The sequence below is a fragment of the Pteronotus mesoamericanus genome, unplaced genomic scaffold (assembly GCF_021234165.1).
Source record: "Pteronotus mesoamericanus isolate MK-2021 breed Mesoamerican mustached bat unplaced genomic scaffold, CSHL_Meso_final contig_164, whole genome shotgun sequence".
NCBI lineage: Eukaryota > Metazoa > Chordata > Mammalia > Chiroptera > Mormoopidae > Pteronotus > Pteronotus mesoamericanus.
This window is the reverse complement of record NW_026555065.1, coordinates 12,814,473-12,835,101: the sequence shown is the minus strand read 5'-3', so window position 1 is coordinate 12,835,101 and position 20,629 is coordinate 12,814,473. Positions and strand designations below refer to the sequence as shown.

At 34.6% G+C, this 20,629-nt stretch overlaps 1 protein-coding gene across 2 annotated transcripts in view; it reads left to right on the top strand.

Moving 5' to 3' along the window:
* Nucleotides 1-20,629, top strand: part of UNC13C (unc-13 homolog C) — a 502,857-nt gene that overhangs the window by 257,135 nt on the left and 225,093 nt on the right. For both annotated transcript variants that reach the window (XM_054565404.1, XM_054565405.1), the window contains 2 exons: nucleotides 8,894-9,050; nucleotides 19,161-19,229. In XM_054565404.1, coding sequence (XP_054421379.1) covers nucleotides 8,894-9,050; nucleotides 19,161-19,229 — 226 coding nt within the window. The remainder of the gene's footprint in view (nucleotides 1-8,893; nucleotides 9,051-19,160; nucleotides 19,230-20,629) is intronic.

Sequence of the window (20,629 nt, the reverse complement as noted above, 5' to 3'; positions counted from 1 at the left end):
GTTGAAATCTTTAAAAAAAGAAAAGGATTCATGTCCCTTCTTCAAACTTAATTAAAATTTTTATTAAATAGACACATTTTATTGTGCCAGCTATCCTCTCTCTTATAGCTATGAAGTATGCAAAATTTCATAATTCACTACCACTATTTCCCAGGCCTTATTGTGTTCTTCAAAGTGTAGTCAGTCCCTTCACTAGCAGTGTTAGCACCACCTGGGAACCTAGAAATGCAAATTAACCAGTCTACCCAGACCTAGAGAATCAGAAACTCTGTGGGCAGGGCCCAATGATCTTTGTTTTAACAAGCCCTACAAGTAATTCTCATCCACTCTAAAATTTGGGAACCAATGCCTTATTTGATATACAAGAAAACTAAAGCCTGATGATTGAAGTGCATTGTCCAAGGTTACAATGCCTATTAATGTCAAGGACACATCTAGAGCCATTATGATGCCTTGACCCTAACATTAGATGTTATCGTTCCTTCCTATATTCATATCACTGCTGCTAATTTAGTAAAACTAAAATTTATTGAGCACCCATAGTGCCCAGACACTGCAATAAATATGGAACTACAGTAGTGAGCCATACAGATGCATAACTCTTACTGAGAAGTTTCATTTAGGGCTTAGAACTGGGTTAGCACTTACTTATAGTTTACATTTTGAAACCTAGTCTGAGTTTGTAAATGCGTTTTGTTCAGACATATACTATATAAAATATGTGAGCTATTTATGTACATATATGAGGACTGTTTATTCATATTTATGATTAGATGTATTTTCACACGAGCTGAATAGATGTTGGCCCAGATAATGAGTCATTTTCAACCACCTTAATGATGGATATTTACTGGACCAAAATCAGTGTTCTTCTTCTTCAGAGTTTACTGTATTTAGCATTTAATCACCTGTGACAATTCTAGGACAGCATGTGTAAGTTTCTTTCAAATTTATGATAAAGTATACGCTTTTTCAGTTTACAGAATGGTTTAATGTTAAATAATAGAGGTTTACAGAATCTTGGACACAAAAAGAAACTTAGAATTCACACAACTGAACTTTCCTCCAAATCAGGAAACCCTAGCAGTGCCTCCCTGACTGATGGCCATTAGCGCTCTGCTTGCTCATGCCCACTAGCAGCGAGCTCACTCCTTTTCAGGAAATCTATTTTTTAATTGAGTAACCATAGTGGAGCCTGTGACTTTGCCATGTGCTCTGTCCCTTGTCAATGGCTATAATAATTTAGTAGAACACCTAGTATGAAATTTAAGTTCAATTAAAATACCACCATTATTAACAATGAGCAGTAAGTGAAGTGTGTTCTGCTAAAGGAGAGCTGTGTTAAAAAAAAAAAAAAAAAAAACTTTTGGAAAGAATCCCAGTAAAGGGAAAAAAAGTTACATGTATTGCAAAATATCTCCATGAGCTGATTCAAATTGTTTTTTCTGTCTCATGTTTCTTATATTCAGAGAAGCACAACCATGTTAATATAGAAAAAATGGTAACTATATGCTAGTTTAAAGAGGAGAATCATCTCTCCTTCATTTTATTACCTGTATTTTTCTTACCTTTTAACATATGTAAACAATAACAATTTTAAATATATATTGGTATCAAGTGACCTGCAGATGAATAGAGTTTTATCATATTTTTAAGACTCAGTTTTGACAAAGCCCCTGGTCACTCTAGAAAGTAGTCTAAAGCAGAGGCTGGCAATTTTTTTTCTATAAACAGCCAAGTAGTAAATATTTTCTGCTCTGTGAGCCCTAAAATCTCTGCCACAAATGCTCAAATCTGCATTTCTAGTGCAAAAGCTGCCATAGATATTAAGTTAACAAGTGAGTATGATTGTGTCCGATAAAACTTTATTTTAAAAACAAAACTATGGGCCTTCGATTGCCAACTGCATGTTTAAAGGGTGAAAGCAAGGCAGATAAGCACAAGGAAAAAGGACGCCTTGTTTTTGTGTGATAAATTGGCAATTACACTTGGACAATAACAAAATATGGTAGATTACATCTAGTTGTTGTTACACATTTGACTTGATATTTTTATTTATTAAATGTTTCTTTTAGCATTAAGTGTGAACAAGACGGCCTTCACATTTCCCTCAGCTGAACAAAACCTTAGATAAGCTTCTTTCTGCCTCTTGGCCCCTGATCTCCCTCCCACCTGGTCTGTCCAGAAACCAGAGTCCTTACCCGAGAAGCCTCTAACCTTCCTTTTCTTAGAGCATTTACTTTAGAAAACTTAGAATTGTAAATTCATTCTCTGGCCTAGTAAGATGTAAACTTTTAAAAAAGACTCTTGCCAGTTCTACAACCCAGGACAGGCTTTCTCAAGGACATGGGAGAGCCATCCCTTTCAAATGCAATCAAGGGAGCTAGGCCGTCTCTCAGTCTCTGTGGGAGGGTAGAAGCCTAACTTGGGTAGGGGCCTTGCTCCAACTTGTGATACTACCTCCTGTCATAAGGATAGGAAAAAATTTATTTTTCTTTTGGGCAAGGCCAATTAGCAAATACAGATGACTAGGATTCCCCCACTTCAACTCTTAGAATCTCTACTTTCCATTTCCTACCTCAGGTCTTAAAATCTTTCCCATTTTTTATTTCAGTGGAGTTGAGTTAAGACCAATTCTGGTTTCTCTTTCTTATAGCATAGCCTTGAATAAAATTTTTCTTTACTAACTCTATCCACTATAATTTTTGCTTTACAATATAAAATTTATCAACCTAGCAGACTTTTTTTCTTTTAAATCCTATTTTTTGACAATCTCCTAATTCTTTTTTAAATAATTTATTTTTCAATTGCAGTTGACATATTAGTTTCTGGTATACAAAATAGTGATTAGACATTTATATAATTTATGAAGTGACCACCTCAGTAAGTCCAGTACCCACCTGACACCATACATAGTTATTATAATATTAACTATATTTCCTATGCTGTGCTATACATCCCTGTGACTATTATTATGGCTGGGGATTTGTTCCTCTTAATCCCTTCATCTTTTTTAACCATCCTCCCAGCCTTTCTCCCATCTGACAACCATCAATTTTTTCTCTGTAGCTATGAGTTTGTTTATGTTTTGTTGATTTATTTATTTGGGTTTTTGGATTCCACATGTAAATGCAATCATGTGGTACTTCTCTTTCTCTATTTGACTTATTTCACTCAGTATAACACTCTCTAGGTCCATTTGTATTGTTGCAAATGGAAATTTTATTCTGTTTATGGCTAATATTCCTTTGTATATATGTACCTACTCTTCCTTATCCATTCATCTATCAGTGGGCACTTAGGTTGCTTCCATATTTTGGTTATTGTAAATAATGCTGCAGCAAACAGGGTGCATGTATGTTTTCACATTAATGTTCTTTTTTCTTCAGATAAATACCCCGAAGGGGAATTGCTGTATCATATAGTAATTCTGTGTTTAAATTTTGAGGAAACTCTATACTGTTTTCCATTTCCACTATTGTATCAATTTACAGTTCCACCAACAGTTCACAAGGATTTCTTTTCCTCCACATCCTCACCAACACTAATTCTTTTCATTTCAATGATAACCATCTGACAGGTATGAGGTGACAGCTCACCGTGGCTTTAATTTCTATTTCCCTGATGAGTAGATGTTGTTGAGCATCTTTTTATGCCTATTGAGCATCTGTTTGTCCTCTTTGGAGAAATGTCTATTCATGTCCTTGGCCCATTTTTTAATAATATTGTTTTGGGGTTTTGTTTTATTTTATGTATTTGTTCTAGTATTAAGTTTTATTAGTCTCCTATATATTATAGATATTAACCCTCTATAAGATATATCATTGGTAAATATCTTCTCCCATTCAATTGGTCATCTTTTTGTTTTGTTGATAATTCCCCTCACTATGCAAAATATTTTTGTTCGCTATAGTCCCATCTGTATTTCTTTTCTTTTCTTAGTTTTGCCCAAAAATATTGCTAAGATTAATTTGACAATCTCATAACTCTTAAGTTTTACTATCAACATAAAGGTCATAGACATGATCTCTTCATTTATTATTCATTGTAAATATGAGTTCAAAATTGTTTTTATATAACAACACAAATTTTATTTTGATATGTTAATATTATAATTATATGCGTAATCATGTTTATAAAATTATATTTATTTTCAACTTCCCCCTGCATGGTTCTTCATGTGAGATATTTTTAGTTGCCAAAAGCAAGCAAAGTGGATCTTAAAATTTTAATTAGGTTGACATAGGTATTTTTTTTACCATTTATGTTGCATTTCAGTGCGTTAGAGCATATCATAATGATTGATCATTTCTAGTAATTTGGACAAGTTTCAGAGTACTGACATTCTTCTGTCATGTGCAAAATATAACTTTCAGAGCTGCTCTTGGCCATATTTTCCAAATAATACTTTCGTAATTGAACTGTAACTTGAGTCCTAACCTACTGTGAGCCAGTGAGTAATGCAACAAAACAATAAAAACTGGTTTATGAATAACCAACCATATCTTTGAATTTAAACCGCCTATTGAATCAGTATTTTTCTGTTGTTTTGAAACCTTGCTTCAGGGCACCAAAAAAACATAACCAGACCAACCAACCAACAACAACAGATAACTAGACATGACAAGCTTATCTTAGAAGAATTTCCTCTTGGCTCTGGCTGGGTAGCTAAGTTGGTTGGAATGTCATCCCAATACACCAAGGTTGCGGGGTTCAATCCCCAGTCAGGGCATATATAAGAATCAACAAATGAGTTCATAAATAAGTGGAACAACAAATCTCTCTCTCTTATACTCTCTCTCTCCCTTACCCTTCTTCTCCCTCCCTCTCCCTCCTTCCCTCCCACCCTTCCTCTCTCTCTCTAAAATTAATAAATTAAAAAAATAAAAATAAGAATTTCCTCTTAATTTTTAAAAACACAGACTTGGAGAAAGTCTTCTTATACTAGCTAAATGCCCAGGTAACTTCATAACCTTCCTCATATATTAGAGGTTGTTTGGCTTCTTTAGGCATACTCCCATACCTTTGAAGATGAATTTGAAGCATAAATAAATGAACTTGTATATTAAATCAGAGAGTCCAGTTGTATATTATTCAATTTTTCTCTTGTATATTTCTCATCATAAGAAAGAAGCTGAATCTATTTTGCAGGTAAATAACCTGGCCGTTAATACTGAACTGCCCAATCCTCAAAGGTACCTCCTACTTACTGGAAATGCTCTTTCTTTTTACCACAGAACATTTTCTATGAGGGCACAATTTATTAGCCCAATTTATTTCATTAAAATGCATCTTTTGTTTTGGAGTATTCATGAGAAAAAGGAAATGGATTACAATTTTCCTATTTCGACAAGTGATTGATGACGGACCTGGAGGATTTGTTTTCATATGGCAAATGCAACCATCCATCTAAAATAGAACCAGTTTTCCAATTTATGATAGTAACAAGCAGAGTGTATTCTATTTTTCAAAGGAGCATGCTATTCTATGTATTTAGCCTCTTGAGGTTGGGTATAGCTCCTGTTTCCATCATGAGAATTAGGGGGTCTTGATGCTTTTCATTTATTTATGCAAATATATATGTTCTTAACAATGTTCCGACGGACCAGCTGTTCACCCCTGAACACATGGCAAGCTTTACAGATTAAATTGTCCTCTGGATATGATCTCTATCAAGCAAATACATTTTAATTAAGTAGTTAATGAGTCTTTCTTTTATTGTAAAATGTGTCTTACAAAATCTGGGATTCTATTAGGCTATATAGACATGCCTCCATAATACCAAATAAGAGAAAAGCATTAGGTCAACGTTGTTGTTTTTTGTTTTTTGGGTTTTTTTTTTCCTTTTTACTTTGGTGTGCTTAACAACCTATTCTTTGGCACTGACCACCTTAACCTAAGTTATACTTGAACCAGAACTGTTGTGGTATAGTTTACCTAAAGCCACTAGTCTATTTTAGCTGCTCAATCTATGAGCCTGCTTTCTAAGGAGAGTGTTGCTCAATAAAGTCATTCATTCCTTTAATAAATATTCATTGAGTGCACAACATGTTCCAGGAAGCTCTCTGGGCACTGAGGATACAGCAGTGAACAAGAAGGCAAGGTCCAGTTTCTCATAGAGCCCACATTTCAGAAGATACAGTTTATTTTTGCAGCAGACACTTTCTAAGTATCTAAGTAAGAGGACTTACACAGGGCAATGGAGAGTCAACAATAAAAGACAGTTTCTGTACCCAGTAAACTCCTAATCTAGGGGCAACAGGAAGCAGAATTTGAATAACAGCAAGACCACGTAATAGAGCTATGCGTGTGCGCTGTAAGAGCATAGACATAGGACAAAATTCAGGTATAGATGAGAAGTGTCAGAGAAGGCTAACATCCTTACTTGTTCTTCAGCTTCCTTCATCTCTCTAATCACTATGCATTCCCTGTCCTTCCCCACTGCCCTCAAAAACATCTGTAATTGAGCTTGAGCAATCCATGGCATCTATGAAAAGCTGTAATGTTTTTGGCCAAAAGAGAAGTGATCCTTAAATATTTGAGCCCCTCTTTGGTGACAAGGATGGATAGAATATTTACTTATCATTGAAATGCATGCTAATCTGAATTGTCAGAAGAAATATGATAATTACTGTTTTAGTCTCATATTTCAAACATCAGAAATACAGGTGATCTTTTCTTTCATCTTACATTGTTTCTCTGAAAAACCTTAAAAGGATCTAAGAATCAATGTCTTTTGTTTCTTCTTTCCAATCACCCTGCTCTTATTTCATTAAAAAAAAAGTTGACTTTTAAATCTACTTAATTAAAGGCATTCCCATCCCTTGAAAACCACAAGATGGGTGTTAGTCGGGATAATTATTCATAAAAAGGCAGGTGAGGTAGATGATTTTTTTTCCATTATGATGCCTACACAACAATAGCAAGTGAGCTGAATCCAGATGTGTTATTTGAAGTACATGTGACTTACCCAGTATTTTTCCAGTAATATTTTGAGAATTATGGTTGATAATGTTGTAGCAGTTGCCTCATCTAAAAACCTGCCAGGAACAATCATTACTGGCAATTTAAGTATCATCGTTTTGAAGTTTGTTACTCCACTATTTGCCAAATTGCTTTGACACTAACCCCATTTTCTTGTAAAAATGAATTCAAATTATTTTCACATTATTAATTGTTTTTAATCAAGTCTTTGCAGGGAATTGTTAAGCATTTTTAGAAACTACAGTAGTACTTTTTGACCTATTTTATCTGAAGGTGTACTTTTTGAAGAGGTGGTTTGCTGCAGAGATATACTCAGTAATTTAAATCACAAATGTACTTTTAATCCTGTTTCCTCTTTTTCCTTTAGGATAATTTAAGTAGTATTGGAACTGCAGCCTTTAAACAGAAATGATTTTCAAAGAGATCTTTAGAAGAGAGAAAGTTTGCCTTGGCAGTAATCACGCATAAAGAAAGGGCACACAAACTCAGAGGCAGATGCTTTGCCAAATTGAAGACCATGAAGAAGCCTGTTAGATGAAAACTCTCAAAAAGTAAAAGATGTCTTAGGCATTGAAAATTCTGCAACTCTTGATCTCTGACATCTAACAAATATAATTACCTATGAATTGTTAAGGGAAAAAAAAGACATAGCGCTAGAGGATTTTAAATTTCTGTTTTAGTATATTTGTAGTATTCTTAACAGATATTTATTATAATTAGAGTATAATAAAGTCAAAATACATATTATTGACCTAAAAGAAGCAATCAGTGATAACCTAATTCCAGGGTTAAATTGCACAAATTATGTAACTTTCATGGTATATATTTTTACTCATGATCCTCAAAGATCCATGTTTATAACTTTAACCTACTTTTTCTAGCTAGTATCACAATAGGCTCTAGGAGATGGCCTGGCTGAGATGGAAGCGAAGTCACCATCTGCAGGACTACTATTCATTTCTTTTGAGGTGCCACTCAAGGCATTTATTGATGCGTGTGCGCTGTGTTTGTGTTCAGTAATACAAAATTCACTGATGCTTAGGTGGAGGATAAATTACTGAGATATGGCAGCAACATAGGTTCAGATTATTTACTGAAAATCTGTTTTCTCTGTGCGTATTTTATCTTTTCACTTTTATCTCTAAGCTGAGCTATCAATTTTCAAGTCTTTTGTTATAGTTCAAATGAAGCAGGTTTCCCTGAGAGAAATAACAGAACTGAACACTTATTGCTTCTAATGTCTGCATATGATACTATTGCTCAAGGTTTAAAAGAAATGATCTTTAAGACTAAAGTTGGCATAATTCGATCTGCCCTCACTAGTCCTCTGCTTAATTAAATCCTGGTTTTAGCAAAATGCTTGGAAAACAGAACTGCTTGTGGAAGATATCCTTTTCTATCACAAAAGCTCACAATCTGGGCTCAAGGTAGACATCACGTTTACTTGTTAAATCAATGTGCAGTGCAAGAAGGGCCTCTTGCTTTCTCCCTGTGAGAGGAATATAAGTGTGAAAGAACATTCTGATTGAAATATAACATTTCAGGGACTGAAATAAGCAGGGACATAGCTGCCGGAGAAGAGGCGACGTCTGTGTTGCCACTTCCCAATGGTGCAAGGGTTCACTGAAAGTTGTGCTTTTGCTGTGCGCACACAGCACTCTCACGGTTGAAAGGGTTTATGCACGCATCCCTGTGGCAAATCATGTTCTAGTTTAACCGCTTCATATTTGTACGTGAGAAATTTTTAAAAGGCTGAAATTGTTTTCTACTTCAGCAAGAGATTATGAAAGTTTTTTCTCCTTTTCACAGATGCATTTGAGGAATTATTTAATTGCTGATGTCAGAGGTTATGCTGTTATGAGAATTAACTAATTCTTGTTTTAAAGCACTGTGTGTTTTTGTCTTGCAGGCACTTCTCATGTCTGTCTTCGAAATACATGTGCCCTGGTGTCCCTGCCATCATGAGCACCTTGCTGGCAAATATAAATGCTTTCTATGCTCACGCAACAGTTTCCACAAATGTACAGCTTTCTGCTTCAGATCGATTTGCCGCTACCAACTTTGGGGTAAGTATTGCTTTATTAAATGTAAAATTTCTATTAGATTATGGGAGTTACATTGTAAAGGGGAATTGGATTCCAGATATTTCTAGAATCTTGTTGTGGAAGGTTTATCTTAGGGAATATCTCTTAGTATAATTGAACTAAAGCTAAAAGTTTATTTGAAACATATTGCATGAAATAATTTTGACAGTCAAGAGATATCTTCATTAGGTTAAATCTTCATATCTGGAATGACCGTTTCCAATGTGGAAAAAACCCACACATTTTGTGAGAGTATTGGTATTTTATAGGAAGTTCTTCATGTATGCAAATTTGGAATTCACCACTGCAGACACTTTCTCCTGATGAATGTGAGCTTGCCTGCCTTCTCTGGAGATGATTAGGCTCCATTTGTACTTTCTGTTGGTTCCTATGGTACTAATGGATAACAAAGAGCACATCTTCTAAAGAAAATAATAAGTGTATGAAAGACCTATGAGAACTATCTGTATCTGAGACTGTCCTCCTGAAGTATTCAAATGCATCAAAAACATATTAAAAAGTAAAACTGCAGGGATCCTGTGGAATCTCAAGTATTATTTATTACCCCTATCTCTAGAACTTACTCTTTGTAAGCATAATGAAACTGAAATTGACAGCACTGAAAATAGGGTATAAATTAACAGTAATCCCAGTAAAGTGGTGAAGATCTAAACTAAGATTCAGTGGAGATAGAGAAGGAAGGACAAATTTCTGAGCATTTCAGGGTATAAAATCAATAGCACTTAGTGTCTGTAGGTATATGGACAGAGAGGGAAAGGGAAAAATGCCTGGACAGAGGCCCAAGGTTTAGGCAGGACAATGGGGGGCAGGGGGCCAGTATCTCTGTTCAATATCCCTGTGGGATAGGTATTTTTTCATGATACTACACAGTTCCATTTCCCACTGAACTTCCAAACTGGTTCACTGAATAGATTTTTTGATTGATAATATTGTTATAAATCCAATTTAGAGCAGTACATGTCACAGAATAGAAACAAATGAAACCCAGCAAATAAAAGTGTGTAAAGCCAGTTTGGGGGTGGAGGAGGGGGTGGGGAAATGTGCTGCTGTGTTTACTCTTTTCTTGTCTTTTATTGAAAAGGAAATGCATATGAGGTGGGTAAGATGAATTGGAATGAATCAAAAGAAAAAGTTATTGTTATTTAATGGCAAATCAAAATAGATACTAGTAGAAGAAAGCTCTCAGTCAGGAGTCGTGGGGTTGGAGTTTGTACTCAAAATTTGCAGGTTGGTTCTCAGTCTTTCAAGCCTCAGTTTCTCAATCTGTTCAGTGAGGATAAAAATTATTTCTCTAACATGTTTCTCAAGTTAAAATGAGGTAAAAGATGGTAAGCCACTCTGTAAACATTTAAAGTGCTCTGTAATATAAACCATGAGGCTTTAATCTCTCCTTCTCTACCTATAGTACAAAAGGTATACCACCAGCTACTTTTGTTAGACAGATTGACTCTTGTAAGAGTTGAGACTGAAGAACATTCCCTCATTAGCTCAAGGAAATGCTATCATAACCAATACCAGATCGTAGAACAGTTTTGTTATGAAAGCATCATCTTGGTAACAGCATTCAGTGTTATGAAATTGTTTTGCTCTTAATATTCTGCCTGGGTGCATTGTACAGAATAAACCAACCTTGTGGAACACTAAGCCTTTTTACCACTGAGAAAGAAGATGTTTATATGATTAATATCCACCATAAAAGCTACCTGGAAGAAAATGAGATAGCACACTATTTTACCTCACACTGACCCAAAGAAGAAAAACCAAGTTGATTGGAGCACTTTTCAGTGTTTTTGTGGTAACACGGTTATTAACAAACTTCATTTTGTAAATCAAATGATTTATTATAGAAGAAGGTCAAAAAGAAATCTTTCTTAAAACCATCTTGATAAATTGGTGAGTTGGAATGCAAATGCAATCATATTTTTCTCTACCTACTGAACATAGTGCTATTTACACAGTCAAATATATGTAAGTATAGTGTCTTCTATGTCCACATTAGGGCTTAAAGTTCCTATTTACCTGATTTCTGAACCTGATGCTGTCACTTTGGCTTAGAGACACCATTATATTGACCCTTCTTTACAGGTGTAACCCAGACATTTTGAGTCTCCAAAATTAAACCAGGGGCAAAGCTTATTTACCTATGATGATTGCAAAACAAATATTCAAGAAAAGAAAACCATTACTCTTACAGATTCAGACTTTTTTTGTGTACAAGTGTTATTTGAAGTCACAGTTTAGATGAAAATGTTCAAGAATAAAGACAGAACCCTGGGGGAAGAGAAAAGGGGCAAGCAAAATTTGCTGAGTAAAATGGTTAAAGAAATTAAACAAAAATTATAATAAAAAATGCGATATAACGATAGGCAAGGTAAACTATCTTGAGAAAAGGGGAGTATATAACATTCTCAGGTGTTGCAAAGCTCAAAAAAGATGGGGAAAGAATGAGCCCATTGGATATGGCAATCACGAGGTCATTGCTCCTTGAAGCAGTTGAGGAAAAAGTCTAATTTTATAGCATTCTTTAGTGAAGGAAATGGGCATAGACGAATAGTTGTGTAAACTAGGGTTTGTTTATTTACTAAAATATAATGCAGCCATTAATATCAAATGTTTAAAGAAAAGTTCATATAATTAAGCAATGCTCATGTTATAATGATAAATGAAAAAAATGATTCACAGCTCTAAATAAGACTGGAAGGAGATGTGCTAAAATGCCAATGGTGTAGCAACCAGATGGGATTGTAGCTAGTAATTTGTTGTTTTTGTTTTGTATTTATTTTTACATAAAAATTGTAAATTTTCATATATATTTGATAAATTTTATAATCAAAAAGTGGAAAAAGAGTAAAAGTTGGTGAGGAGACAGAGTCTGCTGTGTTAAGGAATTTGAATGAGAAGGGGACGAGAGAATAGCCAAGAACAGTGAGAAGGTTTTGTCATAAAAGATTTTATTTTTACTGTCTGGTTTGGGTAGGGATTTTTTATTACTTAATAAGATAAATTTGAACAAGTTTGTAAATTGTTAGGGAAGAAACTAGTTGCGAGAGTGAAGTTGCAAATATATCAGATGGAGAATGAGTGATCCCTGAGGAGAAAGAAGGAAGTGCAATCAAGAGGACAGAAGGGAGGGACGTTTGGAAGAAAGGACAAGTTGTGTTCTAAATTCAACGAAATAGTGGAGGAGTCCTTGCAGAGAATGCTAAGCTCTTCTTATGGGAGTGAAAAACTGAGGGATTCATACCTCATTTACCTAACCTTCTTTACTGTTACCAAGAAGTACAAGTGCTCCTCTGCAAGACAAGAGCTAAGATACAGACGCATGAGGCGAAAAAGGATAATAAAGGTTTCAGTAAGCTACTGAAGGGAATAAAAAGAGAAATGTTTCAGGACCATGTCAAAGGAATTCCTCATAACACTGATGGTCTCATTGGATGTTGGGAAGCATACATCTGTTGTCACAATTCATATGACTGTGTGGTTTTTCTCAGCATTCTGATACTGATGTAGTATCAGATTCATCAGATAGTTGGATCGACTCTAGGCTGAAATTTTGCAGAAAAAGTGGAAATGAAAAGGAGAATGTAGAGATGATTCTGTCAAAAGAAAAGTAGAAATACTTCACATGGTGTCTATGTATATTAAGTGGCACCATGACAGAGAGGGAGAAAAAGGATTTGGGTAGGAATATCACTTATTTCATAAGTATGTCTGTATGTATTTATTTCTTTCTTTATTTTCATAAGATTTTAAAGGGGCATTCTCAAATCCAAGATGTAGCTCTGGGAGTACATTGTTGAAAACTGAGTGTAAAATGGTTATGTACTGGAGCTAGTGTGTACTTGCTCAAAAGCAGTGATTGCTGCATTTTCAGAAATATTGCAAGGTGGTGATTGAAAATAGCCATCCTTAAAAGTAAAAATATTGAGAGTATCTACATCATGGAAATTGGCAAATGCTAAACATCAAGGCTTTTTTCTTTTGAAAAGATACTTTAGCAGCATACCATTAAGAGTAAAGGTTGCTTGGAGGCAAGAAGATGAAAGAACTTTATTGGATAGAACATCTCCATGGGTGTAGACCAAGAGTTGGATAAGAAAAAAACTCCATGAAGTGGGGGGTCAATAATTCAATTTTGAAGAAAAGTCATTAAGAAGTTTATTGAGTTCCCTTAAGACAAAAATAACAAATACATTATTAGTAAAAGTGATGTTTATCTCACTCAGTTTTTTTGAGTGAATACACCCTCTTTGCCACAATAAGTGCAGGACAAAACAAGTATACTAATAAATATTTTTTGGCATTATATATGTACTTGTTCATTTACTACATGTATTTGTGATACCTCATGCAAGGCACTATATATGGCAGGTAGTAGAGGGATTGAAAGATGTTGACCTCTAATGTCTGGGAATTCTATTCTAATAGGATAGTCACATAACCACATGTAACAATGACCATAAATTACATCCAAAATGTGGTAAGTGCAAAGGAGTTTATACTCATAAATTTGCTTTGAGATAAAGAAAAAGCAAGTGATCAGTTCTCTTCAGAGGTTCATGAAAGCTTGACAGAAAGAACAAGGTTTTTAGAGATGAATAATACTTTCACTGTCCAAGAAGTAGTAGAAAAACTACTTCAGGCTGGAAGGGCATTTGATTGAAGACAAGAAGTAAAGATGCAAAATAAGTTAAAAGAAGTTTGTGTAAGGTAGTCTGCCTATTGAGTATGGCAGATAGAATAATAGATGGAAGTATAAGAAGACATTGTGTTATTGGGTTGATAGTGAATCACCCACTAAAACATTTGGACTTCATCTTGAGGCACAGAGTATAATTTGATAAAATTTTTGACTTAGAAAGATCATTCTGTAGAGGAAATATTACAGAGGGAAAGATAGAATGTGTATCAGACAGAGTTCTGTTGTAGTGATAGAAACCATCCCAGCAACTTTAATAGAAAATAGCTTGGCACAGGGAATTAAATGCTTACAATATCATCTGAAGGACTGGAGGAGGATTCTTCTGTAACAATTCTTAAAATATCACAGTGAAATGATTTGCAAGAGAAGTTATGAGCTTTCTTACAGTCAAAAAGAAGAATCGGAAGGTGGCTTCTATTTCCAATGCAACTGTTATTTTATAACCACAAAGCTAGTGACCAGGCACTGAGAAGTGTGTATCTCCAGGATTTTACTTTGCAGCAGAAGTAAACCAAGAAGCAGAACATAGGTCTCCATCTCATGTGTGTTTTCCAAAGGTAGCAGTGCACATGCATCTTCTTATAGACAGAAACAAAGATAATTGCAGAAACCTATCTGCAAAGGAGTTTGAGAAACATGGCATTTAGTTTCTTAACCTCTAAACTATAGGAAGCCACAATGAAGAAAGAAGGAATGAGTAAAGCAGTTCCTGGTATTAAGCACAGAAGGACTAGATGGAAATTAGTGAGAAGACTGTTGTGCTTAACCCGGGTAAGAGAGTGATACTGCATCTAAATGTTGGTTTAGAGAAAATGGAGTGATGTCATAAAGGAGGGAATGAATGTGGAAAACATTTTGGAAGAGATTATTTCTTTATGACTTGCCAAGTAATTACTTCTGGGCAGAGGTAGATCTAATTTTTGTGCTCACCTAACCTTGTACAATTTGATGAAACTCCCTTTAATAAGAAGTATGCAAAATTGTCAATAAAAAATTTAATATAAAATTAATATTTATTTCTAATAAAAAATCGCAATGGATTATAAGTTATTATAAGACAAATTTTGCAAATATTATAAACTCCATAAAAACAACATAGTATCCTCATTAATTATTGAATTTCCTGGCACACCTCTACAAATAGAGTTTTTCTACAGTTTTTGACTGCAGAGGCTGGATCACATCTTCATATGACAAAAATTCTGAAATAACATTTTTATTAAAAGATAATTCACTCTTATCTAGCATAATTGATCAAACTTTTTTAAACTGATACTGTAGAAAAGTTTCTTTTCCTTTCATTGATAATACCACATACTTCTTAATGACTCACCAAACTTGGGAAAACATTTATTATGTCGAATTTTCATGTGTGATTTCAAAGCAAAAGTTGCACCCAACAAAGTTAAACAGTTAAGGAAGACTATATTCAGGGGTATGCAATAGGGGAGACAGGCCATCCGCTCCACTGAAACAGACCTGGAATAAGATAGGGGGGAAGCATCTGAGGCTACTAGGGGGAAGGTGGATCAGTGGGCATGTTCCATATATCGAACTGAGTTTGTAAATGTCTTTTTCTGTGATTGAGCCATTTGTGTTTGCTAATTGATGACCATCAAAATTAGTTTCCTACCCTTTCCCCAGAGGCTGGGAAATATGGGTGCTATCTCTTTAATAATTACATTTTAAAAGGATGGTTCTCCAGTGGTACTTGAGGAAGAACCCAATCAGTGGTTTATAAAACTGCCAAGAAGAATTTAAAAAGATTTACATCCCAAAGGGGCAGAGAAGAAACTTAACAATTATTAGTCTTATAAAGAAAATGCTCTGAAAATAAAGAAGAAGATCAGGACCTGCAGTCAAGAAGAAGCCTGTCTAAAGTTTAGTCAAACTGAGGGAAACACTAAGCTCTCTTGGTCAGTGAATGATAATATCTCAGTTCTTTTCAAGTTAGACTATAAAGTGACTCATTAAATGCTCTTTGAACTGATGAAATTTATTAATGTATAATCTGTTTATCATTGATAGCATCATTATAGAATTTTATAATGTTATAGTACCTCTGTTAATCAGTATTAATCTAAAAATCAACAAGAATATGATCATTAATTAAATTATCAAAAATTATTAAAATAGCCTCTGCATTACTTCTCTTTGAAATGTTTCTGTTCTTCTTATTCAATGATTACTTTTGGTATGATACAGAATGTAGTTTTCACAATTTGCCAGTCCAGTTCAGAATAATTTTCATCCTTTTTATGCAACTGTTACAAAAACCTAACACCATGTGAACACATGGCCAGGGCTTCTGTCAGAAAAGCTGGCCTAAGCGAGGGCCTCTAAAGCTTTAGCATCATCAGCTTCAGGTTAAATCTGTCCTGCTGTTAGAGTGAGATACTGAGAAAGAAAGGGATAGAAGAGAGAAGCCGAGGATCGTGCAGAGATTTTTACACCCCTTCCTTGTAAGAGCTATGCCTTCCACCGTTCCCAGAATTCTAAGAAGAATTACGAAGAGTGCACTTGTCGGGTAGCAACAGCTTCCCCCTACTCAAAATCTCCCCTCTGTCCACAGGCCAAAACTGGCCCACCAACTGAATTTATATCGCTCATGAGCTAAGACTGGTTTTAGATTTTGAAATTGTTAAAACAATAAAAATAAGACTTATTTTTGATATATAAAAATTGTATGAAATTCAAATTTGTGTTCATAAACAAAATTTTATTGAAAAAAAAAAACAGGCCCATTTGTTTATATATTGTCTATGGGAGCTACTATGCTACAACACAGAGTTTAATAGTTGTAAAAAAGTCCACAAAGCTGAAAATATTTATTACGTGGCTCTTTTTAGACAGTTTGCTCTCCCCTGGTCTAGTTATTCTTATCAACTAAATTACACCTAAATTTTCGATAGCTGATAATACTTAGATTCTGATATTGTGGCATGCCCCTTAGGAAAACATTCTTTAATCACCCGACCTTTTATTGTTCAAATCACACCATTGAGGCAGTAAGCCTCCTCTGCTCTTGCAAAGGCAATCTCACTGTAGTTAAATAGAAATAAGGAAGATAAAATTAAATTTCAAACTGTCCTGCTGTTTAAAGGATCTCTATGAAAATTCAATCAGCAGCACAGTTTTAATTTCACATTATCTGATACCGTTTGAGATTTCGTGACAAGTCTGGCAGTTTTCTCCAGTTTTCTATTTTCCTTGAATGTAAATTTTCTATCCAGTTACTGAGGACCTTAGGTAGAAACCAAATGTGTGATCTGCATTAGTCAAGATTCTGTTCAGCTGCATGAAAAAGAAACTCAGTAAGATTTTTCCTATGTAACCTAAGTACAGATGTAATAAGGAATCCAGGGCTATTATAGCAAGATTGTAATTTTTTGAAAGGGTGGGCCAACATGGCTAGGCGGACAACGTATGGGGCCTCCTTCTAGCTTCTTGCTCCACCATTCTAACCATTTATTTAGCTTTTCATCTTATAGCCATGGGATGACTGTTTTACCTTCTGGGGTCTAGTCAGAGTTTAATGTGGGAAAAGAAAAACGCAGAGCTCATGGAACAAAAGCCTGACAAAGAATTATGTAGCAAACAATAATACAACAAACACTGTCTGCCAACCACTATTTTAGACTCTTTCCAAATAGTAATTCATTGATAATATGCTAACAGAGCCCATCCTCTTTAGTAAGCTGTATATATCTCACTGGCCTAAACCATGCTGTATGGCCATTCCTCGAGGAAAAGAGGTCTGGAAAGGTGGATGTTTCATATTGGATAGACTTGACTTATGCAGTTCCATTATAAGAGTGGAAGAATGAATATTGGACAGACAACCAGAATAATTGGTCCCAGTGTATATATGGGCCAGTGAAACTGGCCAACACATAGTTGACTAGGGTCACATCAGCTATTTTGACGATTTGTACCAATCACAGAAGTCAAATAAAGAGGTCAGAGATATGACATGAATACATTTTCTTTTACAATCTTTGAATGACTAACTTTTCTGTGGCCTAAACTGATGATTACAGTAGCTCTTTCATTTTTTAAATTTGATTGAGAGCCACTGACCCACATACATGGGGGAATAGAAGGTTAGTAACGGATAGTATAGGTCACATCCTTCCTGAGAAGGAGTGACAGAAATGGAAGAGAAAAATCTAAGATAATCAACTCATCTGTATTTTTCAGTAGCTTGATTAGAATCTAATCTGCCTAAAATGGCAAACTTCTGGAAAACAAGGTTCATCTCTTAGGTTCCTGTAATGCCTTTATAAGGGATAACACAGAGGCAATTTTCAAACTTTGTTCACTGATGTGCAAACCTGATGAAGGCAGTTTACTTAGAAAATTGAAGTTTCAACTTAGGAACAATTCATCAACTCAATTAATATTCAGCTCACTTCATCAAGATCAGCGACTTCAAAGGATAAGAATTATATACCTCTTAAATCCACCTTGTATGTGAAAATACTAGGAAAAATTTCCATTTTTGCCAGTATCTTCAAAGTGCAATTTGGTATATACAGAATATTAATGTAGGCAAGGCATTTGCTGTCATTTACTCCTCCAAATATATGTATATTTACTTTGGATTAGTTATCTGAGACTCAGAAATGTGAAACTTTCAACCTATAAAGTCTGTGTGTGACTTTGATATTTTTATTTTATCCAGTTTATTTAATCCCCAGAACTTTATCCTTATGTTTATTAGCAAAACTCATTATCTTCAAATCCCTCTGTGAAGAAATCAGTCCTACATTGATGCAGCATCAGAGGAAGCATCAGTATTTATTTTTACCTCATATTTTATACATTTTTAGCATTGAATTATAAACATAAGTTAAAGGCAAAAAATCCTTTTAGATTATGAAATCTGTACTTGTTACCAAAATGAAAATGCTTTTCGAAACTGTTTTTTAAAAACAACAGCTGTTTCCACTTCCACAGGCAAGAGAAATATTTTAAAAACTTTAATTTATTTCTGGGGAGGTGGGCTGGTATGCGGGGGTAAAGAAACGGTTATATTTTCTCTTCCTGACTCATGTTGCCATGAATCAGCACAGTGGCAATTCAGTTGCCGGGACTCTTTCTACAGTACATAATTCTCTGGATACTATCTCATTCATTCCAGAGAGGCAGTATGATTTATTGGAAAGAACATGAGTTTGGTGTCAAAGAGACTTTAGTTTGAATCACTGCTATGTCACATAACAGCTCTGTGATCTTGGACAAGTCATTGATATTTCTGAGCCTTGCTTTCTATAAAATGGGGACAATAACTGATAGAACTGTTGTAAGAACTGTATTTAGAGTGACCAATTATTTTCATTTTCTTATCTTGTGTTTTCTTTGTACAGAGGGAAAAATTCATAAAACTACTGGATCAGTTGCACAACTCTTTAAGGATTGACCTGTCCAAGTATAGGGTATGTACAAAATTATTGTGTTCGGCTCAGATAATTTCTTGTCATATTGATTTTTTAAAAAAATAACTTCATTATGTAATGGAAAAGTAAAAATTCTGAGCATAGGATCCCATTTACCATCACACTAGAATGGTCTGCCAAATAAACAAGCGTATGTAAGCGTATGTCCTATGTTAGGGTACCTTGTCCCACAAATGCCTTCACAATACTGTGTGTGATATGTATATGTAGCTTAATTTTATATGTTAATAGCCATCAGATTGAGTGGCTCTCAGCTAATTTAGGAAGTAGATACACGTGGCCTAATCCTCATCTTGAGAACTCACCCCTTGTTACTGAGATGTCCTGCTGATATTTCCCCAGCTTTTGAGATTCATTGGGGACTCACTAATTAACACACTCCCAGATCAGTAAGTGTGCTTTCTTAAAGCTGTTCAGAGTTCATTGTCAACAGTTCTATACTTCACTTACAGATGAAACACATGCAAATGTGTGGAAATACACACATTTAATTTTAGTTACAAATTTTATCAAAAAATCTATAATAATAATGATTGCATTCTTAATTTATCAGTTTACCCTAAACATCTTTTTATATCTACACACATGTATTTCTCCCATATTCATTTCTTTGTCTTTTATTGATGGCTATCTTAATTGCATATTTCTGGAAAATTTTAATACCAAATTTGGTCAAACTCACCTTTTATGCTTGAACTAGGGCCAACACTAGAAGAAGCAAACTGGCATGCCAGGCAATAAAAACATATCTGGAGGCAAAAGGGCTTTGAGTTCACTCATTTGTCATCATTTAGACACCCCAATTCTGCTCCAGTTCATATATAGCTAAAAGTTACTTGTGATTTTCCAGACAGCCATTTAAGAAGCCAATCTGAAAACATCTACATTTTTTTATGACATATCTCACCAAACCACACTAACAGAAACTTTGTTAAAACCCATAGTACTTCAGGGGGAGACTATGCAGTACAGTCTGTTTTTTTTTTAATTTTATAAAATTTATTTTTGATTAAAAGTCAATGTAGCACATGTAAAAATCCCCAAAGTATTTTTGAAAAAAAATTACCTATCTTGAGAAAATTACAAAAAGTATTTTTGAATATATGCAAAACTATTTTATACCAAAAAAGAATAACTTATTAACCTTGCATTAATAATATTGTTTTGTATATTTTTATTGCATTGTGGGAATAAATAAAAGGATATAGCTTCCTGAGATGAAGAAGAGAATATTTTCAAATATTTTACTTTCTGTACTGTTTTGTGATAAAAATATTATAAGAATACCGTGGCAATATTTTAAAATTTTCACACAGGTTACTTTCCATTTTCATTCACAGAAGGCTAGTTTTAGTTTATTTTTACACCAGAGTCTTAAT